This window comes from Coregonus lavaretus (genome assembly GCF_964263955.1).
Source record: "Coregonus lavaretus genome assembly, contig: SUPER_35_unloc_1, whole genome shotgun sequence".
Taxonomy (NCBI): domain Eukaryota; kingdom Metazoa; phylum Chordata; class Actinopteri; order Salmoniformes; family Salmonidae; genus Coregonus; species Coregonus lavaretus.
Genome location: NW_028167181.1, coordinates 6,865,523 through 6,882,255, shown reverse-complemented (window position 1 = coordinate 6,882,255; position 16,733 = coordinate 6,865,523). Strand labels below are relative to the sequence as shown.

Sequence of the window (16,733 nt, the reverse complement as noted above, 5' to 3'; positions counted from 1 at the left end):
GCCTGTCAGCCAATCAGCATTCAGGGCTCGAACCACCCAGTTTATATAAGCACTATAGTCTGGTGGATATATACACACACGTTTCACCATCTGTACCTTTATATCCTTGTGTGCTACTCAGTATAAGGCTCTGGTATGTAAGGGTCAACCAGTTGAACAAAACAATGGCTTGGGTCACATGGACCATGAACACTGAAAGAGACAAGGATGAAGATTAACTAAGACTTTATTGCATGAACTCAAAAAGCTCTTAAATCAGCCAGCAAATAAAGAGTTACAAAGCAGAGGTACAAAATTATAATCTCTATCTTGGCTGTATGGACAGTAGTCTCCCACACCTTTATTGAGTGGGTTCAATTTAAAGCTACACTACTAATAAATCAGGAACATCACTTGCAGCTTGCTCTCAGCAGCAAGGCACTATGGGAAGTGACGTCTGTAGGTGTTGGCCATTTGGAAAAGTATTCTCAACACTCCCCTTTTAGAGGGAGGCAGGCAGCTGAAAGAAGTTATCCTTAAGGTCACCTGTCTCTAGGGGGGCCATATACCAGACCTCCTGCTGGTTTAGCTGGAAAATGAAAGGCCACATACTGAGGCCAGGGGAAGCAGCTACAGTAGCTTACTGTTTTACATGAAAGGTTAGGTCTGCCATTAACAGGAAGGGACCTAAGGCACAAACATTCAGTTATACAAGGGTGAAGAACCAAACTAAAGACTTAAATAAAAGGGATCAGATAGTGGCATACACAACAAAACAGAAGTAGAAAAACGTGAACTTCTCATCTTGGCTTCAAGGCCAGTTCTGGTTATGTGGCTATGGTGCTATTAAAAAGAAAAAAATGGACTGAACCGCAATAGAGTAAACTTCCTAGGTCGTAATGATTAGGGCACACTATAAGATAAATGTTTTAAAACGTGTTTCAACGGAAAACAAGGTAGTCTCCCTGTATCAGGGGCGGCAGGTAGCTTAGTGGGTAAGAGCGTTGTGCCAGTAACCGAAAGGTCGCTGGTTCTAATCCCCGAGCCGACTAGGTGAAAAATCTGTCGATGTGCCCTTAAGCAAGGCACTTAACCCTAATTGCTCCTGTAAGTCGCTCTGGATAAGAGCGTCTGCTAAATGACTAAAATGTAAATGTAAATGTATCAGTGAGTTTTCTTCCATTTGGTGCCTAATAAAGATGACCCTGACTCATTACAGGGCCACACTGTTCTCCACATTGTTGGGATTCAGGTGGGTGTATGGCAAGGGCAAAGAGACATTCCTGCCTTGGATTTCAAAGTTGTATCTCTTCAGCACATCTTGAGTTTCTTGAATCAGTTTCAGAGGGGTCTTCTTGCTGAAGTGATCCTGATAGCCATTTCCAAAAGCGACCTAAGTAGGCAAGAGTTGATGAAATAACATGGAAACTGTTGTTTCGTGAACCACTGATATACTAATTATGACTAAGGAAACAATTTGATTGGGATTGTCATGAAATGTTTCAATGTCATAGGATTTTACTCAATACAGTTTCTCTCATATACTCACAAAGTCAGTGGACTGCTTGCTCAGAAGGTACACCGTGGCCATACCATGGACGGTGGTATTGATGTCAGGGAAGGTCTTCAGCATGGTGCTCTCAGTAGACTGCCCTTTAGTGCTGGGAGGTGGTTGTTGCAGGGAGATGGGGAAGTTGGGCATCCAGCCGCCAAAATCAAACTGGAATGACAATGGCAAAATAGATCAAACCACTTTGCTTTTCCAATATAATAGATCAGAAACACTTTGTAAAACTAAAATCACATTTTGATTAACAGCGGAGGATACAGCATACAGCTTTCTTTTAAATGTTTTCGAAGTTCATTACCTGTCCATTGTTGACTGCAGCATGTTGGACAGACACTGTGAAGATCACCATGGTGTTAAACTTGACCAGCTCTGTCACCGAACTGAAAGACTGAGGGATTCCTGCACAGGGAAGATACAGTAAAACACAATGATCAGACACCGAATTGACATTTTGCACTGGTCATAAGTAATGCTCTAAATAGGGAATAGGTTGACATTTGTGATGGAGATTGTGTCTTTAAAAAAAGAAGTGTAACCTGTGCTGGTTTCATTTTGCAAATGATCCAGAATATATGAATTAGAAACATAAGGGGATAGATACGATTATCAGAAATAATTGAGTCAACTAACCAGATCTGTAGAGAAGCGTTGTGATTTAATATTATAGTTTTGAGTTGCAGCGATGCGACAGTATCATGAATTTAAAAAAGTGTAGTCGCCCCCTTTTCCCTATATAGTGCACAACTTTTGACCAGAGAGCTGGTCAAAAGTAGTGCATTAAATAGGAAATAAGTTGCCATTTGTGACGCATAGTGTTTTTTAAATGATTAAAGTGTAACCTGTGCTGGTTTTGGCCAGGAACCCATGGAAGAAGATATCCTTGATCCAGTCCTGCAGTTCACAGTCCTTCTGGACGTCTGCGTCACAGGTGTAGTAGTGACCAATCACTCTCTGAACAAACCTATACAAAACCACAGGACAACAGGCATTAGCCAAAACATTATGACAACATAGCAAAGTAGTACTGAGCAATACAAAAATGTAGTTGCATGGATTTATAATCCTTAATGCACAAATCAAATCATGCTGCCAAATTATGAGGTTTACGGAATATCTTTGCGCAGATCTGGGCTTTTTTGCACCACGGAAATCTATAGGCCTGTACAAACATTACCTGTGGACGATGTCCCACAGCCGGAGTCCATCCTCCCTGTAGAAGTAGTTTGGGATTGACTCCAGACCGCGTGCAGTGATGTCCTCCGGCATACAGAGGGAGCTGTAGGTCAAAGAGGCCATCGCTTTCTTCAGGAACTCCATCATCCCTGCACCTCCAACACTGGCATTCTTCAAGATGGGTTAAAGGGATAGTTCACTTTATTTTAAAGTTTAGGGCCGATAGGCACAACATTATTTGCTCTGCCTGCGGGCTCTCGACAAGCATTTCTGAAATCGCAGATAAAGTAAACTCGGGCGAACATTACATCGCAGCCCCACGTCCCCATAATTTAGATTTATACGGGCTCCCGGGCCCTCTACGGCATCCCGATAGTTTGACATGTTAGAAAAATTCTGCCTTAATGTCAGTGTGAGTAGTACCAATCTAGTCAGCCAATCAGATACTCAAAACTACGGTAAAACTTCAATTTCACAAGTTTGAGGACCATACATGGAAATGGGTTAAGAATATTTGAGGAAATGAGAATGGAACGGATGAAGCTAAGGGCTGCAGATGAAGGATCCGGAGGGGTTGACTCTGTAGGGTTTGGCTTAGAGTTTCAGGTAGACTTCACCTTCAGGCCATGGTAGATCGGCTGCTGTGGTGAAGGCAATCCCAAATAAGAGAACTCCAAGTTAGTCGGACCCTGGAGAGGAAGGGAGCTGTTCTGGAATGCAGGTGCTAAATGGTTGGCGATATAGAGAGCAAGCAGAAGCGACGGTGGCAAGGAAGAAAACCTTGAGGAACCAGGCTCAGCTGGGGAGCCAATCCTATTTTGGCTGGTTGGGTACGATATGGTGCGAGAGGTAGATGGTGTTCATGAAATGAGGCATAGACTGGAGGACTGTGCCAGAGTTAAAGCAGGTTCTGAGAGATGAGCATGTTGTGGGCTGTCCTGATGTTGATGTCAGAACAGATGTAGGAATGATAGGCTTGAGAGGACCAGCGGCCAAGGATTTGTACGGTGTGGTCTTAGATGCCATGTCGGGATGCCATGGAAGCGGCTCCGATGTGGAAGGATTGTCCGGAGAATTGGTCAGCAGGATAGCATTTGTCTCAGATGGGAATGGAACCAGAATCAGTGATGAATAGTGGATCAGATGGAGGCATGTTGTGATTGTCTGAGCTGCAGGAAGAAGAAGGGGAATGGTTCATAAGGGCTGATGGTAGATGGCAGCTGGAACAAGTAGACTGGTGTGGTTCTGCCAAACTGATTGGTTTTGCTGTGTTTGATGGTGAAATCTGACACGCTAGGATGACAAGGGCTGTAGATAACAGATGTAAACTCTGAAGATTGCAGGAATCCCAAAAGAAACATTAATTCTAGTGTGGAAGAAACTGTGATGGAGATGTAACCAGACCACAGCGTCTGGATGCAGGCAGACAGGATGTCGAAGGTGATGGGCTGGCGGCGAGAGGGGTGGTGGACTTCAGTGCGTTGGAGGCCCTTGAGAAGAATGGAGACTTGCTGGTGAGAGGAGGAACATGAAGAGCCAGTAAGCAACTTGAGAAATAAGTTGATCCTGGCCAGGTATGTCTGGATAGAGGATGTCGGCAAATGTTCCGAATTGGTCTATTTATACATTTTCAAATACATAACTAAAGAGAACATACAAAAATTATATGGTAATACAAAATGTAAGTTTACACACTCCCAGGAATGTCATACATGGATAATTAGCTTATACACATCTAGATGGCCGGGCGGGGTGGGTGTGGAGCCAGAGACAGCAAGGGTTCAAACTGTAGAACCCAGTTCCTACATTTGAATATAAAAAATGGATTATTTTATTTTTTTAACTATGCTACATTTTATCTCTGGGACCCTCAGGATGACAAATCAGAGCAAGATTACTGAATGTAAGTACATTATTTACCTTCAGAGGTGAATGTGGTATTTTTTCACTGTAATAGCTACTGTAAATTGGACAGTGCAATTAGAATAATTTAAGCTTTCTGCCCATATAAGACATGTCTATGTCCTGGAAAGTTTGCTGTTACTTACAACAGTCATGCTAATCACATTAGCTCAACCGTCCCGTATACGGGACACCGATCCCATAGAGGTTAATGATGTGTACCATGGAAGGTTGTCGGAATGGATGAGTATGGCCCTTCGACCATTCGTTCCCCCAGAGAGAAGCAGCTATGACAGTTAGGTACAACTCGAACAGGGCGGAGGAGGGTTCTGAAGGAGAGGAAGCAAATTGCAAAGGATCCAGATAGGCTGCCACCTCAACTCTTAATAAGGGTATTAAAACCCGCTCAAAAGGTTTATGACTTGTGATGTCAAAGCCACTGGTCTAAAGTATTTCAGTGCAGTCCCTCCCGCTTTCTTTGAGATGGGCACTATGCAGGATGTTTCACATTTAGTAGGAATATCTGATAGTATTAGGGACAGGTTGAAAATATACTGCTGTATGAAAGCCAGTTGATTAGCGCATACCTTGAGTACTCTGGCTTTAACCCTATCAGGCCCTGCAGATTGATCCTCTTCAGCTGCTTCACCACTTGTTCCTCCGAGATGCTCATGGGCTCAGTGGTTCCCAGATCAGAGTCCAGCACCTCCCCTATCTGCTGTTGCTCTGCTGAGACATCGTACTCATCAACTCTGTGGCTCTGTCCCTTCCCGCATCACTCTGTTAGTTGTCCCCTGGGGCTGTAGCCTGCTCTCTTCTTCATACCATCCCAGACATCCTTCATGTTATTCGCTTGCAGCTTGCGTTCTAGCTCCAGTTTGTATTCATGTTTGCCTTCTTGATCAGCCCTTGAATCTCCTTCTGTACTATTCGCAACTCATCCCCATTACCTGTTTCAAAAGCTTTCTTCCTATTCAGTGCCTCGATTGATTTGAGAACCGGCGATGGTAGTCGTAAAAGGTTGCACCACCGAAACGGACAGCCAGATCCGTGATGGATTTGCAGTCGTCCAACTCTTGGCGGCGAGAAGGATGGGCTGAGCAGATGACGTCTCTAATGGGAGAAAGCCAAGCAAATTCTGGGACAGTGAAACCCTGGAGTGGTGAGGATCAGTGGAGCACAGGAGCACCTGCAAGAGGCTGCAGTTGATGCGGGGTAAGGCCTGTGTGGAAGAAGGAGTGAGGCACGATTAATGTCTGCACCTTGTAGTATCTTCCGGCAGAGAGAGGAAGAGACTGCAGGCGGATTGAAGATCAGGGGGTGGAGAATGAGCCAGTGTGGCCGTAGAGAGGAACTGGTGGGCCGGAGGACACACAAAGAGAGATGGAAAGCCCTTGGCAGGGGGGCTGATGAGCTCCAGCGGGCAGGGAGAACTGCCTGGAGGCTAGCTCCGGCATTCCAGTTATTTTTGAGGCGTGGAACGGTGGCGGGGCACCGAGACAACGGACCGCAGCCATCTGGTTAGAGGTGGTGTGTCCTTGATAATGGAGAAGGGAGAGTCTAGAACTTGGTCTGAAAACACCTCGAATTCCAAGGCAGTGAGATCAATCTCCATAGTAAACGACGTAAGGACGCTAACTTAAGTAGAACTACGATAAATCGAGGCTGATCACATTCAGCGTCTTGCATGCGACGCAAAACAGAGAGGATGAATGACTGTTTGGTCAGGTTTAAGTAAGGAGGTAGTGGTGATCAAGGAGAGCGAGAACAGGTGTTGAGGCTGATTAGCAGTTAGTAGCAGCTGGAGCTGGTTTGAGGAGTTACGGTCAAGGCAACTAGTTAAGTGTTGCCAACAGTAGTTGAGGCTGATTGGCAATGGTTAGCAGCTGGTGCTTGTTGAGTTGGTAGGGAGCTGCATTCAAGACAGCTAGTTAATTGTTACGTTCAAGTCTAGTCCTTTGTCACACATTTTTGTTAATCCTTAACACCATTCTCTTATAAAGGCCAGGCATCATTTCACATTTTAACAAATAACAGATCAAATCAAACTTGTAATTAGGGTAGGCGTGCACATATCTTTCCGGTCTGCTCCAGTGGAATCTAACAGCATCTTTATCTCACGCTGAATGATTGATTCCAGCCAAGCCAAAATGCAAGTCTGTCTATAGCTAGGTTTCCATCCACTTGTCGAAAGATTTTCAAGCGAATGTTCGAATATTCACTGAAAAAATATGTGCATTTTAACGGATAGGAGTCTCTATCAAACTGGCTTGATTTCTATCAAAGCTGTGCTTGATGACCTAGTGTACATAAAAAGCACTTTTCGCATACGTTTTCATGTACTGAATAAAAAACAGAAGGTTGATGTGTTTCCATTGCATTTTCAACTCTACCGATGGTTATGTGACAAAAACTGTTGCGATAAATAGCCAACCTCGTCTTGGCGCATGCTCTCTTGTTTAGACAACAGTTGGCTGATAAAGTGGGGAGGGTAGGTTAAGTGATGAGATATGGATAAGATCATTTTTATTTTCTAATAATTATTGGCAGCCAAGCACTGATCATCATGTCATCAGCATACAAATAATACTCTCGATATTTATGGAAAATTCGCATCAAGCTCATCACCATAACTTATTTAATCTGTAGCCTAATAAACTCTTCATGCTTTTCCACATTGTGGTGGGACAACAGCACAACAACGTCTTCAAGTTTACTTCAACATGATAGTTATTAGATCAATATTTGAGCATAAAAGCATTTCCACCGCAATTGTGGCATTATCTATTTCAACGACAAAAAAATTATCCACCCTTGTCTAGAGTATTTTGTTTAGCCAATATTAGGATATTTTCCAGAAGATTTTGCTATTTCCATCAGGCCTGTCAGGAGTTTTGTTATGCGTCAGCTAATTCATCCGCATTAATTTGGCTGGATGCAGTGTTTTCTAACGGCGATCAGTGTTTTAAACATCAAATGGGGTTATCAATGACAGACGCCAGGGCTGCTCCGTGGGTTTTTTTTTTTTTTTTTTTTTTACAGCTGAGAGGTTCACATAAATGTATCACAACAGTGCAAACCTGACAGAGTTCAGCCTGTTGATAGAATCCCTCTACTGAGGTATGTGTTGCTAGGTGTACGTCTCATAACGATAACTAGCTCATTACGATTTGGCTTGAATGACTCGTCAAATGTGAGAGGTACCCCAATGTTAAGATTATATGATTATTCAATGTTCAGAAGGACTTATTTTAGATTTACCTAGAGTGTTGTTGTTTCATCCGAACAGTTTTTAAATATGTTAGCTGGTAATTTAGCAAATCCAAAGTAATTTGGCTAGAATTTTGGGAGAATATAGCAATGATAGTGAAAATGAATTGTATCAGTTAGCCGTGCTGTCACACCCTGATCTGTTTCACCTGTCTTTGTGATTGTCTCCACCCCCCTCCAGGTGTCGCACATCTTCCCCATTATCCCCAGTGTATTTATACCTGTGTTCTCGGTTTGTCTGTTGCCAGTTCGTTTTGTTTAGTCAAGCCTACCAGCGGTTTTCCCCTTGTGTCTGTCTTTCTCAAGTTCCTATTTTCCCGGTTTTGACCATTCTGCCTGCCCTGAGCTTGCCTGCCGTTCTGTACCTTTTGGACTCTGTTCTGGATTACTGACCTCTGCCTGCCCGTGACCTGTCATTTGCCTGTGACCTGTCATTTGCCTGCCCCCTATTTTTGTGAGTTAGTGCACTATGTTTTTTGTTAATATACCTGGTAAAATAATGGTTAATAAACAACTCTATAAAATCTGTGATTTCATCCCCCAAAAAACATGTTTATTTTCCCAAATCATATTTTCACCATTTTATTTTGCTTAGAAACTATTTTGGAAAGGGGAGACCCTCACGAACACGATGGTGTACTACGTTTTGCTCTACGACCCCACAAGTGTCACAGGACTTGTCTGAAGATCAACCATACAAACGAATGGAGGTAGTTTTGTGCCAACAAAACAAAGGGGTTAAATATGTAAAAAATAAAATATACACTACGTGAAAAGTTCAGACAAACCTACTCATTTAAGGGTTTTTCTTTATTTTTACTATTTGTAAAATAATAGTGTAGACATCAAAACTATGAAATAACACATGGAATCATGTAGTAACCACAAAAGTATTAAACAAATCAAAATATTTGTCATGAAGGCAAAGGGTGGCTATTTGAAGAATCTCAAATATAAAATATTTTGATTTGGTTAACACTTTTTTGGTTACTACATGATTCCTTATGTGATGTCTTCACTATTATTCTACAATGTAGAAAATAGTAAAAATAAAGAAAAACCCTTGAATGAGTAGGTGTGTCCAAACTTTTGACTGGTACTATATATATAGCATTCTTATATCTCCTAGATATAGGACAGACACTTCAAAACCTTATTCCTTATGATTTATCAATGTGTTTCTATGAGCTATAGTAAAGGCCAAATTAAACATTTTATCAAATAATTTGTACATATTTTTTGGGATACCTAAAGGTGTCCTACAATGGCTTAGACTTTGGCTTAGACTTTTAGAGGTTATTTGTGCATCTAGCGAGAGAGGAACGTGCCGTCTAATTTGTCGATCTGGTGATGGTTCTGTACGGCTGCTGCTCATTTCATGGCAAAGTTTGCAAATAACAAATAATAGATACAAATGATATACTTAATCATGATATACTTCTGCCAGGTAAGCCTACTTTGCATTTAACATTTAATTGAGAAGGTTTTCAGGAAAGTATTTCTGTCAACCCACAATACGGTTATCACATCAACTGGCTACACACGGACTGAGTGAGACAAACGCACGCATCACACAGACAGACGGGAGCAATATTGCTGGAAATTAATTGGCAGATATTGTGTTAGGTTTTGCTTTTTAAGCCAATAGTGTCTAACAAGGGGTGGGATAATGTTGCATTGATTAGATGGTTTCTAATATTGTGAGATTTTTTATGACAGTTTGCGGTGGAAAACATGAAACATTTCTTTCAGAATTGTTTGGCGAGCTACTCATGTGGTCTGCGACTGGTATCTCGCAATCCACCTGTTGGTGACCCCAAAAGGTCGATTGCCATTAGCATTGTGACATTCCATAAGTATGAGCATATTATAGAACATAACACCATAAGAATGGAATAGGTAGTACCTCTGTGATCACCCCATTCTCTGAAATGAGGTTCTCTCTAGCCAGAGTGTTGATCTGCAGAGTGTAGCGGAAGTGAGAGATCAGGAGCTATGGAGAAAGATGGAACGATCGTACATGAAATTCACACCTAAAAATGCTATGTATTGTACTGTACTACAACCCACTGCAACTTTAAATCATAAAAATAAAACATGCATTTTGTATAGATTTTTTTTCAAATTCTTCATGTTTCTCTTGAATTATCATGTTAAACATAATCAGTTGATTGGAAAAAAATAACTCACACAGATATCGTTTTATAACACTTGAAAACAAACTCAGTGTCTGCATGCACAGCAGCAGGTATGTACCTTGTAGAGTGGATGCACCATTGGTAGGTTGCGCAGTGTCGACACAGCAAACACCTCAGCCAGCAGGTGAGTCCTCAGCAGGTGAAAGTTCAGCTCGTGTTCGGCGAAGTCGGCGTTCCTCACAAAGATCTTGGCCAGGAGCCAGTCGTACTCAGAGTCAGTAGGAAGGAAGATGGGGTTGTCTTCTCCAGGCTTCTGCTTCAGCTGTGAAAGGAAATGCGAAACACAATCATGGCTTGCTTCATTAATTGAGAATGCGTATTTTGTCACTATAATTAATTTAAAGACATACAGAAGTTGAATTGTTAATTGTTTACTTAAACCTTTGGCTTGAGTGTTGTCTGTATGGTTCATAAGGGCATATGATATAACATGAATCAAATTCTTAACTCATGAAAACACAAAATACTTAGATTTAGGCTAACAGTTTATGCTTTTGCTCATGGTTTTTGCTTTTTGGTCAATGAGGTCATTTCTGGGCAACATTTCTTTCCATTTAGGGGACCCCTTTTGGCTCAAGAGCACCCCCAGTGGTAAATGTTATGTTAAGCTTCTTCAATGTAGATTTCATAACTCTACATTTCGCTCTCATGTGAGATGTACCTGGATTGCGATGGGCATGAGCTTCTCTTCTGGGGTCATGTAAAGCAAGCAGAGCGGCGCAGCCAAGAACTGCTGTTTCCCGTTGATCACGTTTGCAGTCACTCCATGCAGGCGCTTGTAGTCAACCAGGAAGATGTTGCCTTTCTGTTTAGGTTAGGACATTAATGAGTTAGGAAGCAGATGACGTCAACGTCAACACCATACCAAATAAATGTGTAGGCTACTGACACAATGTACAGCACAATGTAACATACTACACACAACTTACCGAGGAAAAAACCACTAGAGCAATAACAGAACGATGAGTGACAACAGACATTCAACTATTTTGACAAACCTGAATTTCCTTCTCAAGGCTTTTTCCGAAGAGGGAAGTTTTCACCATGTCTTCTGTGACGGGGAAGTTCTCTGGAAGCTTGGAGCAGCGATGGATCATCATGGGGTTGAGGCCATTCAGAAGCTGGTACCCGAAAAACACGTCCTTCTTCCAGTTCTTTTCGACATAGTCTAGAAGAGAAAGAAATGTGCATGTGTAAAATGACACTTTGGTAGAAATAATAATGAGATGCTAATGGTTCCAGTAAACCATTTGAATCCATTACTTATTCAAGACAGACACCACTGACCAGATCTTACCATAGACATCAGTCTTGCGGCTATTAAAGACGTGACTGAGTTCATCCATACTCTTCCATTGCTCCTTGTTGGTGGACAGTCCTGCTAGGTTCAGGTCTATCAATCTGCCGGGACAGAGAAGGAAATTAACTTCAACATGCGAAAGTTGTCGTCAGATGGTGCAGTTGGTCAGAGAATGGTGCCAACAATGCCAGAGTGTCCCCCAGGACTCTGTGCTGGGTCCCTTACTCTTCATCCTCCATCTTGGGTGGTTGATTCATGCACGGGCCACATCTATTGAATATGTGTCAATCGTAATTTGATTTGGTAAAAATGTCTGCTCTTTGGGTTAAATGCGTTCCTGTGTGGTCCTGTGTGGCTCAGTTGGTAGAGCATGGCTACAATGATAGTGGGTTTGATTCCTGCTGGGACCACCAATATGGCTTTGGCTAAAAGTGTCTGCTAAATGGAATATATTCATGTATTATATTTATATAATAAATCAATATATAACATATACATAACATATATAACATACACTGAACAAAAATATAAACGCAAAATGCAACAATTTAAAAGATTTTACTGAGTTACAGTACATATAAGGAAATCAGTCAGTTGAAATAAATAAATTAGGCCCTAATCTATGGATTTTACGTGACTGGGAATACAGATATGCATCTATTGGTCACAGATACCTTTAAAAAAACGGCAGGGGAGTGGATCAGAAAACCAGTCAGTATCTGGTGTGACCACCATTTGCCTCAAGCAGCGTGACACATCTCCATCGCATAGAGTTGATCACACTATTGATCGTTGCCTGTGGAATGTTGTCCCGCTCCTCTTCAATGGTTTTGCGAAGTTGATCAAGCAATTGCTCGTTGCCTGTGAAATGTTGTCCCACTCCTCTTCAATGGCTGTGCGAAGTTGCTGGATATTGGCAGGAACTGGAACACGCTGTCGTACATGTCGATCCAGAGCATCCCAAAAATGCTCAATGGGTGACATGTCTGGTGAGTATGCAGGCCTTGGAAGAACTGGGACATTTTCAGCTTCCAGGAATTGTGTACAGATCCTTGCAACATGAGGCTGTGCATTATCATGCTGAAACATGAGGTGATGGTGGAGGATGAATGGCACGACAATAGGCTTCAGGCTCTCGTCACCGTATCTCTCTGCATTCAAATAGTCATCGATAAAATGCAATTGTGTTCATTGTCCGTAGCTCATGCCTGCCCATACCATAACCCCATCGCCACCATGGGGCACACTGTTCACAAAGTTGACATCAGCAAACCGCTCGCCCACACAATGCCATACACAACGTCTGCCATCTACCCGGTACAGTTGAAACTGGGATTCATCCGCAAAGAGCACACTTCTCCAGCTTTCCAGTGGTCATCAAAGGTGAGCATTTGCCCCCTGAAGTCGGTTATGACGCCAAACTGCAGTCAGGTGAAGACCCTGGTGAGGACGGGCACGCAGATGAGATTCCCTGAGACGGTTTCTGACAGTTTGTGCAGAAAGTCTTTGGATGTGCAAACCCACAGTTTCATCAGCTGTCCGGGTGGCTGTTCTCAGATGATCCCGCAGGTGAAGAAGCCGGATGTGGAGGTCCTGGGCTGGCGTGGTTACACGTGGTCTGCGGCTGTGAAGCCGGTTGGACGTACTGCCAAATTCTCTAAAACGACGTTGGAGGTGACTTATGGTAGAGAAATTAACATTCAATTCTCTGGCAACAGCTCTAGTGGACATTCTTGCAGTCAGCATGCCAATTGCACACTCCCTCAAAACTTGAGACATCTGTGGCATTGTGTTTTGTGACAAATCTGCACATTTTAGAGTGGCCTTTTATTGTCCCCAGCACAAGGTGCACCTGTGTAATGTTCATGCTGTTTAATCAGCTTCTTGATATGCAAAACCTGTCAGGTGGATGGATTATTTTGGCAAAGGAGAAATGCTCACTAACAGGGATGTAAACAAATTTGTGCACACAATTTCAGAGAAATAAGCTTTTTGCTCATATGGAAATTTCTGGGATCTTTTATTTCAACTCATGAAACATGGGACCAACACTTTACATGTTGTGTTTATATTTTTGTTCAGTGTATATAACATAAATAAATGTAAAATGTCTGCTGAATGGCTTGTTAGATATACAGTTTTAGATATAAAAACAAAATTAATTTAGGCAAACCTAGCCTGAGGTGTCATTCTTGGCATCATTGCCATATTCCACGCTCCACAACCCTGGTGGCCAAATTCCCCTCTTCTCATGATCTTGCAATTACCTGAACAGGTCTAGGAGAATCACATCTCACTTAAAAGGAAATATTTTCACAGGTATGTTGGGGACATGATTATGCATAGATTATGACAGATCGAATACATTTCCTGGTGTTGCCTCATGGTTTTCAACCTGGGGTCCATGTACCCCTGAGGGTTGTTGGCCTGTACTTGGGAAAATTAATAAGAAAATAGGCCTAAAGGTGAAATTCACACGAAGGGGGTACTTCAGGTGTACTACTCAAAGAGCTAAATTTGATTGGGGTACAGTAAGCGAAAAAAGGTTGAGAACCAGTGCTCTAACTTACGCTTTGACTGCTGTGAACTTGAACTCCAAGTCCTTGGTGAAAGAGAAGCGGACCTCAGCAGGGAGATCAGAAGCGCTGTCAACTTTCATTATCTGGGGCAGACCCTCGGCATATATACTCCACCTGAACGGAATAGACATGGTAAATCAAGACGGGATACACAGCCTGTTATTCACTATTAAACAACACACTACCATACCAGACCTGGGTTGATTCTTCTTTTTAAGTGCAAACCCTGCCCACCTTGCTACTCCAGGCAGGCTAAACTAAATGCTCAAAGTATTTGAAAGATTTCCAATAGTATTTGAACACAGGCCTAAACCATACAAAAAGGGAGGGGGCTTATATAAAAATGTTACCATTAAGCAGACACACTTATCCAGAGCAATTAGGGTTAAGTGTCTTGCTCAAGTGCATATCAACAGATTTTTCACCTAGTCAGCTTGGTGACCCAAACCGGCAACCTTTCGGTTACTGGCCCAGCGCTCTTAACCACTTGGCCACCTGCCGTTGTTATTACAATTGCACATCAATTTATTAAGAGTTCTGTTTTTATTTGGATATTGTGTAAAGTTGCAACTGGATCTTTAGAAAGTAGTCATGTTTCCAGAAAGCTCACCGGTACACATCACGGCGACTCTGCAACTCCTTCTTTCTCTCCTCTATGGCCTCTGGGCAGGTCTCATTGAATATCAGCTTACCTTATATACAAAAGACCAGACATTTGGATCATTTTCATGTTTTTATGGACTGGTGAACATCTTCAGAAATCCACTGTATATATCGACCATTATTCCATAAATATGGCTCCTTGCACACCCATTTCAAAATAAACTATGGCTACCCGGACTATTTGCATTGACCCCCTTTTTATTCTTATTTATTCATACAGTCACATTCCCTCACATACTCTGCTACTACTCTGTTTATTATCTATGCACTTTACCCTTCATGTACATAGTACCTCAATTACCTCGACTAACCTGTACCCCTGCACATTGACTCGGTACCGGTACTCCTTATATATAGCCTCGTTATTGTTCTTTTATTGTGTTACTTACTCTAATTTATTTAGAAAATATTTACTTAATTTTTTTTACTCTGCATTGTTGGTTAAGGACTTGAAAGTAAGTATTTCACGGTAAGGTGTACACCTGTTGGATTTGGCTCATGTGACAAATAAAATTAGAATTTAAACTACAAATGACAGCACCCAAAACTACCCCAAAAAAAATCTACCCAAAACTAAACTTACACAATGATCTATACTGTATGCCAACATACTGACCAGTTGCCTCTCTGAACACCAGACGCTCATAGCCTGAGATCCAGTGGTTACAGGGGAAGTTGACCGTGTTGCCCTCTGGTGTGGTCACCACAACTTTAGAACAGAACCAGTCATCGTTGATGTAGGCAAGCAGGGCGTACGGCTCTGTTTCCAGCACCACAAACTCCAGATGGCCCAGGGAGGAGGGACAGGACACATCATGCTCAATCACCTACAGAGAGATAGGTGAAATGTTTTCCCAGCAAACACAACGTTCTCTAAACGTCGACTAAGTTGAGCCTGTTTTTTTTTTTTTTGGAATCCCATAATGTAGCTTTAATTTGGCATTCGAAACACCCAAATGGATTGTGGTATAATACAACTTTTTTGAGAACTTACCGATCCTTGACAGGCGGTTTTAGGGATGTATGTGCGTTTACTTTCTCCCTTTGTGCCGACCAGTTGAACGTAGACACTGTTCAGTGTGCCGGCAAGCAGCATTTCTCCAGTCCACACTTGCACTGTGTACTTCACCATGATAATTCTATAAGACAAATAATTGTACACATACAATTAACAAGTTTGATTAACAAGTCACATAATAAGTTGCACGGACTCACTCTGTGTGTAATAATAGTGTTTAACATGATTTATGGATGACTACCTCATCTCAGTCAAGCAGTGAATTTCAAACACAGATTTAACCACAAAGACCAGTGAGGTAAAAATATAGAAAGCAGACATTGAATATCCCTTTGAGTATGGTGAAGTTATTAATTACACTTTGGATGGTGTATCAATACACCCAGTCACTACCAAGATGCAGGCGTCCTTCCTAACTCAGTTGCCAGAGAGGAAGGAGACCGCTCAGGGATTTCACCATGCCAGAGAGGAAGGAGGCCAATGGTGACGTTAAAACCTGTTCTCAACTGGCTTACCTGGTTAAATAAAGGTGAAAAAACAAAAAAACAAAAACAGTTACAGTTCATCAAGGGCTGTGATAGGAGAAAACTGAGGATGGATCAACAACATTGTAGTTACTCCACAATACTAACCTAGTGAAAAGAAGGAAGCCTGTACATAATAAAAATATTCCAAAACATGCATCCTGTTTGCAACAAGGCACTAAAGTAATACTGCAAAAATTGTGGCAAAGCAATTAACTTTTTGTCCTGAATACATAGTGTTATGTTTGGGGCAAATCCAAGACAACACATTACTCACCATATTTTCACTTTATCAATGGTCTTGACTAGCCTACTTGATTACATTGGGCAGGACAAAAAGAAAACAGCCTTCATTGAGAGGAGGGGAGGCTATGCTTGGTTTTTAATCAAATAAAACGAAATGGGGAAAAAATATTAGTATTTTATGTTTCTAAATACGAAGTATACAGGCACCAAAAGTACATCTTGTTGCATACGCATATGAACAATGTGTGTCACGGCTGGATAGGCTGCATTTCCGCTGTCCAAATCCATGGCATAACCAACTGCGTTACCGC

The 16,733-nt window shown here is 42.0% G+C and overlaps 1 protein-coding gene across 1 annotated transcript; it reads right to left on the bottom strand.

Moving 5' to 3' along the window:
* Nucleotides 1-209: 209 nt before the first annotated feature.
* On the bottom strand, nucleotides 210-16,167 carry LOC311110011 (hydroperoxide isomerase ALOXE3-like). The gene is made up of 15 exons (XM_084188526.1): nucleotides 16,011-16,167; nucleotides 15,629-15,773; nucleotides 15,251-15,461; nucleotides 14,582-14,663; nucleotides 13,963-14,085; nucleotides 11,390-11,493; nucleotides 11,091-11,260; nucleotides 10,754-10,897; nucleotides 10,151-10,354; nucleotides 9,801-9,887; nucleotides 2,724-2,893; nucleotides 2,389-2,510; nucleotides 1,848-1,948; nucleotides 1,529-1,699; nucleotides 210-1,372 (listed from the first exon to the last, which is right to left on the bottom strand). Exons 2-15 carry the CDS (start codon nucleotides 15,764-15,766, stop codon nucleotides 1,193-1,195), a joined length of 2,007 nt encoding a protein of 668 aa, XP_084044652.1. The 5' UTR covers nucleotides 15,767-15,773; nucleotides 16,011-16,167; the 3' UTR covers nucleotides 210-1,192.
* Nucleotides 16,168-16,733: the final 566 nt, after the last annotated feature.

Excerpts from the sequence above, each read along its gene's own strand:
- LOC311110011 (XM_084188526.1), bottom strand. The coding sequence starts at position 15,766 with ATGGTGAAGTACACAGTGCAAGTGTGGACTGGAGAAATGCTGCTTGCC. Across the intron at positions 10,355-10,753 it reads TCATGCCCATCGCAATCCAG|CTGAAGCAGAAGCCTGGAGA; the intron begins GTACATCTCACA and ends TTCCTTTCACAG. Across the intron at positions 9,888-10,150 it reads TGGTGCATCCACTCTACAAG|CTCCTGATCTCTCACTTCCG; the intron begins GTACATACCTGC and ends CTTTCTCCATAG.